At 52.6% G+C, this 6,151-nt stretch overlaps 1 protein-coding gene across 1 annotated transcript in view; it reads right to left on the bottom strand.

The window, feature by feature from the left end:
• Positions 1-371: 371 nt before the first annotated feature.
• The window catches only part of LOC102031903 (embryonic pepsinogen-like), a 6,309-nt gene continuing 529 nt past the window's right edge, over positions 372-6,151 (bottom strand). The window contains exons 3-9 of the mRNA XM_005426804.1: positions 5,385-5,519; positions 4,888-5,006; positions 3,372-3,571; positions 2,452-2,565; positions 1,371-1,515; positions 697-795; positions 372-509 (exon numbers count right to left, since the gene is read on the bottom strand). Of these exons, the coding sequence (XP_005426861.1) occupies positions 372-509; positions 697-795; positions 1,371-1,515; positions 2,452-2,565; positions 3,372-3,571; positions 4,888-5,006; positions 5,385-5,519 (950 nt within the window). The remainder of the gene's footprint in view (positions 510-696; positions 796-1,370; positions 1,516-2,451; positions 2,566-3,371; positions 3,572-4,887; positions 5,007-5,384; positions 5,520-6,151) is intronic.

The following is a 6,151-nucleotide window of genomic DNA, read 5'->3' as shown; positions in this document are numbered from 1 at the left end:
CATTTCAATCTCACTGATAGTTTCCATATTCTCACAGTCTTTTGCCAGACAATCATATTTATAAGGCTTTCGTCTTTCATCTTCCCCAACATTCCAGAACCCCCCACTTGTTGTAGCCCCACTAAAAGAGCCAATCTTGGCTTCCATCCCTCAGCCCTGCAGTGATCACAAGCTCCCAGGGGCTCTCAGCAGAGCTGTGATGGACAAACAGTCCTTGGCCACCACAAAGCAGCTCCTCCCTGCCTCCTGTCCTTCCATCAGAAATACACACACAGCCACCAGCTCAGAACCACCAGCTCTTTATTTGTGCCAAAAGCCTTGGTTGGGGCTGGGTGTGTTCAAACCCCAGCAGCTCTCGCATCGTGGTGGATCTAAACAGCCTTGGCCAGCCCAACACGGTTGTTGGCCCGGTCAAAGATGCTGTAGTACACCCTGATGAAGACATCTCCCAAGATCCAGAGGTCCCCAGAGGTGTCCTGGAAGCTGCTCGTGCAAGATTCTTCACTGTGCTGTGTTTGAGCACGAGAAGGAAATTGGGGAAATGTGGGCTGGAATCTCTTCTTGCCTTGCCCTGGAGGCCCTTGGCCATCCATCTCCCAAGGGAATGGGGGAAGCCAAGGTGACCAGAGCCACTGGAGAGAACAGAAGGACCTTGAGAGGGGCTCCTGCAGCCAGGAGCAGCTGGCTCCCACTTACCTGCTCGGTGTAGGCCAAGGCTGGCACGGGGTACTGGACCCCGTCGATGACAAAGATGACATCGGGCATGGCAGGGATGGAGCTGCAGTTCACACTGTGCTGCAGGGAGCAGAGGGAAGGGCTCTCAGCAGGGAAACGTGTTCAGAGGGTGCAGAGTGAGGGGAGACCTCACTGGGGCCTCCAACCTCCTCCTGAGGGACAGCTCCAATCTCTGTGACAGGGACAGGACCCAAGGAAGGGCTGGGGCTGTGCCAGGGCAGGATTTCAGGGAAAGGTTGTTCCCCCAGAGGGTGCTGGCACTGCCCAGGCTCCCCAGGGAATGGGCACAGCCCCGAGGCTGCCAGAGCTCCCAGGAGTGTTTGGGCAGCACTGCCAGGGATGCCCAGGGTGGGATTTGGGGGTGTCTGTGCAGGGCAGGGGTTGGGCTGGATGATCCTGGTGGGTGAGGATCCTGGCTGATCCTGGTGGGCAGGGGTTGGGCTGGATGATCCTGGTGGATCCCTTCAGCTCAGGACATCCTGTGCTTCTCTGTCCCACTGACACAAACCAGAGAGCCCCAGGGTGTCTCTGTCAGGGTTGCCCTGAGCATGGGGCGGTTTCCCCACGCGTGCCAGCAGCCTTGGCTGGGCTCAGCTGTGCCAGCTGCCTCCAGGGCCTGCAGGGCGAGCTCTCACCTCTCCATACTCGCCCTGCCTGGCCCCAACTGCGCTCTGGATGCTCCTGATGCCCGAGGGGGGCCCGGCCACGAGGGAAGTGCCGGTGTCGATGATGGCCTGGCAGCCACCAGCACACGCGACCTCCTGGCTGCCCACAATGATGCTGTGGGGAGAGACCAAGCAGGGGCTGTGAGATAACCAACGGGGCTGTGAAATAACCAACGGGGCTGTAAGATAACCAGTGGGGCTGTGAGATAACCAGCGGGGCTGTGAAATAACCAGTGGGGCTGTGAGATAACCAGCGGGGCTGTGAAATAACCAACGGGGCTGTGAAATAACCAATGGGGCTGTGAAATAACCAACGGGGCTGTGAGATAACCAGTGGGGCTGTGAGATAACCAGCGGGGCTGTGAGATAACCAGCGGGGCTGTGAGATAACCAATGGGGCTGTGAGATAACCAATGGGGCTGTGAGATAACCAATGGGGCTGTGAAATAACCAACGGGGATGTGAAATAACCAATGGGGCTGTGAGATAACCAGTGGGGCTGTGAAATAACCAGCGGGGCTGTGAAATAACCAACGGGGCTGTGAAATAACCAATGGGGCTGTGAGATAACCAATGGGGCTGTGAGATAACCAATGGGGCTGTGAAATAACCAACGGGGATGTGAAATAACCAATGGGCCTTAGGGATGGTTTCTAACTTCTTTTACAAGAGTTAAAGCTGGGTAACCCCAAGTGCTGCCTGTGAGCCTGCTCCTGTCTGGGGTTGCAGAGCCACCATTGCAAATGGGAGCACTGAACACAGCCCAGCAGCTGAGATCCACTCCAGCCCAACCAAACCCATGATTTTGCTCTCCTCATCACCAAAAACATCCCTAAATCACAGGACAAGAACTAGGCTGTGCCCCAGGCACAAAGCATCCTCATTTTGGGTGTCGAATACCAAAGTACTACAGAGTTTGTCCCCTTATCCCCCCGCATCCCTCAGCCCTGGGGTGGGGATGTCACTGGAAGCCTCTGGTGCTGATGGGCCCAATGTCTCTTTAGAAGCAATGCTTTGAGGTGACCAGAGAGCAACAGAGCTGGTTTGTCACCTGTCCATGGAGATCTGCCAGTAGCCCTGGTAAGAGACAGGGATCCAATTGATGGGGCCAGTGAAATAGGACTCGTCGATGCCCCCGAAGATGATCACGCTCCCTGCTGCCTCCCTGGATGGTGCAGGAAACAAAAACGAGAGAGGTTTGCCTTGTGGTTCAGTGCAGGGCCATGTGTCCCATTGTCCCCACCTCCTCACACAGCACAGCAGCAGGGCCAGAGCCTTTGGCACCAGGAGCCATGTGCTGGGAATTGCTTCCCAGTGAGCCATGAGCCCTCTGGGGAGGCTGGTGGCCCCCTGAAATAGGAGCCTCCTCCAGCCAGGTCTCATAAGCTCCTGGAGGTCTATAACACACCCAAGATAGCTCAGCTACCTTAGAAGGCATGAAATCAGCAGGATGGCTTCTGCTGCAGTGTTGGAAACAAAAAGGTTCTAATAAAAGGGAAAACAACAAAACCCTTTACAGAGAAAAACGGATCCAAGTGCAAGAGACCCTCCTGCCCCTAGTAAAATACCTCACAAAAGCAATTAGTTTCTTTATTCTCTTCTTTTTCTAGTAAATTGCCTAAGCAGGACTTTCTGTCTCCTGTCCAATTAACCATCCTTTAGTTTGAGGTGAAATCCCCCAAACCTATGAGGAGCCTTTTCCACCTAATTGAAAAGAGAAATTTCTGAGCTTATTTCCTTTTTAAAGAGACAAAAATTAGTTTTGCCACTCCATCAACAAGAAGGACAGTCCTACAGCCCCCAGCCCTGACACAGACACAACATCTGATGGCAGCAGTGACAAGGAAGGAGCCAGAGCCACCAGCACACCGTGCATGAGGTGCATCCCTGTCAGAATTCAGGACATCCCTCTGTCTGTCCTGGATTCCAGCACATCCCCCTTCCCCAGCCCCACAAGCCCACGTGGCTCACCGGGACAGGTAGACAGAGAAGAGGTTCTCCTGCAGCAAGCTCTGGTTCACCAGGTTATCAAAGACAGGCGTGATGCCATCAGCAGCCAGGTTTGGGTATCCCAAGCCCAGGATTCCATCGAATTGGACGTGGACAAAGAACTGGCCGGGCTCGGCGGTGCTCAAGCCGAAGAGCTGGTTGGTGTCCACCAGAGAGGCCACCTGGGGACAGGGAGGTGAGGCTTGGAGCAGGCACCGGGATTCTGGTGTTAATCTGGTTAATCAGGGGATCCCCTGCTGCCGGAACTCAGTGCATCCCTCCAGGTGTTCAGAGTTGCCGAGGACCCCACCAGGGGTCTCGGAGACCCTGGCACTCAGCCCAGAGCACCTGGGGATTTGATTTTGACCCCTGGAGCAAATAACCAGCTTTGTATGAGGACCTGAAAGTCACAAAGGTTTGAATAGTATAATAATAAAATGATCACAGGGTGAAAATGTAGATTTTAGGATTTTTGGTATGGGGGTTGTGGGGACAAGATGGAGGAACTTGGGCATGTCCAGCCTTTCTTCTTCTTCTTGGTCTCCATCTTCTGCTGTGAGTATAAAAGACAACACCACCTCGGGAGCGGTCAGAGTGCCTGTGGCTGCCCTGCTGAGCAGATCTCGGCTGGGCAGAAAGAAAATTCTATAGATAAGAATGAATAAACAACTTCAAGACTGAAAAGTGAAGAGCTCTGACTCGTTCTTCGGACGCACTGGCCGAAACACAGACATCCAGCACATCTCAGGGTTGCAATTAAGAACCAAAAACCCGAGACCCTGCTGCAGGTGGAGCAGGAGCTTCAGATAAAAGTTATTAAAGAAGTCCAAAAACCAAGGTAGGAGGGGCTGAGAGAGCCCCTGGCTTTCTGAGCCCCACCTCAGAGACGGGAGTCTGGAGGCTGCTGGAGCCAATCTTACCTCAGACTAGCAAGGGTTTGAATCCTGCAGCCTCGTCCCACAACTTTTAATGATGGCAAATCACATGCATTTAATAAAAGATGAGATATTTTATATCTCATTTTATATCGTGCTGAATATTCTAATTCTCACTAACCAATCTAGTCCAAGATACAAATCCTATAGCATTTCCATACAGCCTATAAGAATCATTACATTACCACACTGTGCTACATTTTAAACCCTAAAAACTCCTCTTTGGGCCCTTCTGCCAAGCTGTAGGGTCTGCTCTGACCCTTGGGCCTGTCTGCAAGCAGAGGGTGTTGTTCCATCAAAAGGGGATCACCTTCAGCTGGCCACACCATTGTTTTCCAGTTGTTCAGTAACTGAGGTATCTCAAAGCTTGCTTTCATTTCAATCTCGCTTATAGTTTCCATATTCTCAAAATCTTTTGCCAGGCAATCATATTTATAAGGCTTTCCTGTTTCACCTTCCCCAACAGACTGTCCTACCCCTGTTGCTCCTACAGGTGGGATGTGGGATGTTCCCCATGGATGTTCCCCACGGATGTTCCCCAGCCGTGCCATGGGGACACTCACAGTGACAATGTCCAAGCCCACGGTCCCCTCCATCTCTCCTGTGCCATAGTGGATGGACAGACTCAGCCCTGTGCTCTTGTAGGTGGAGGACTGAGATGGGTCAAATACCCGGTGGGTTTCTAGATAAGTGGAAAAACACAGAATTAAAACGTTTGGCAAAGCTAAGCCTAAGGGAGGTGTGGGAGGAGGAGCCCTGCTGAATTGCTGTTTATTATCCTGCCTTCAGGAATAATTCAGCTGCAAGCATTTGCTGCTCATCCTTCCCCTCCTCCAGCAACCACAGGCATTCCCACACCCCTTGGGCACATGGGGAAACTGAGGCACCAAGCAGTAATCCCATCACCTGAGGAATGCAGCCCTGAGCAGCCCCTACACCCCTACAGCTGCCATGGGCCCAGATGCATGACCCCCTTTCCCTAGCAATGCCACCCCAATTTTTGGGCTTGGTGGAGCCGTTCTAAACCCAGAACATGCAGCTGGGCCCGGCTCCTACTCACGGCAGGCCAGGCTGGGGCAGGACACAGAGGGGACCCAGAGGTCGGAGGAGCCGGTGTCGAAGACCACGCTGAAGTCCTGTGGGGGGGTGCCAATGGAGATGGTCCCATAATATTCCACCTGCAGGCCAGGGATGGATTTGGAGGCATGAAACCAAACCTGGACCTTCCCCAGGCTTGGTCCCCTGCTTCCTGGAGACCCCCTGTGTGACCGTGTTCACAGGGGTCCCAGGATGAGGGAAGAGACGAGGATCTGACTCCATGTTTCACAAGGCTTGATTTATTATTTTATGATATATATTACATTAAAACTATACTAAAAGAATAGAAGAAAAGATTTCATTAGAAGGCTAGCTAAGAATAGAATAAGAAAGAATTATAACAAAGGTTTGTGTCTCAGACAGAGAGTCCGAGCCAGCTGACTGTGATTGGCCATTAATTAGAAACAACCACATGAGACCAATCACAGATGCACCTGTTGCATTCCACAGCAGCAGATAATCATTGTTTACATTTTGTTCCTGAGGCCTCTCAGCTTCTCAGGTGGAAAAATCCTAAGGAAAGGATTTTCCATAAAAGACGTCTGTGACACCCCTGCTTCCAGCAGAGCTCCTGGGGGATATTCCTCCATTCAGAGCCACCAGCGTGGGCAAGGAGAGGTGAAGGATGTGAGCTGAAGGCTTTGGGATGAAGGATTGGGTTTGGACAGAGGGATGGACGTCCCACAGACCCCGCCAGGGCTGTGTTCCTGGGGATTGGAGCCCATACTC

The sequence above is a fragment of the Geospiza fortis genome, unplaced genomic scaffold (assembly GCF_000277835.1).
Source record: "Geospiza fortis unplaced genomic scaffold, GeoFor_1.0 scaffold26, whole genome shotgun sequence".
NCBI lineage: Eukaryota > Metazoa > Chordata > Aves > Passeriformes > Thraupidae > Geospiza > Geospiza fortis.
Note: the sequence above shows the minus strand (reverse complement) of the source record. Positions and strands in the feature narration are given on the sequence as shown.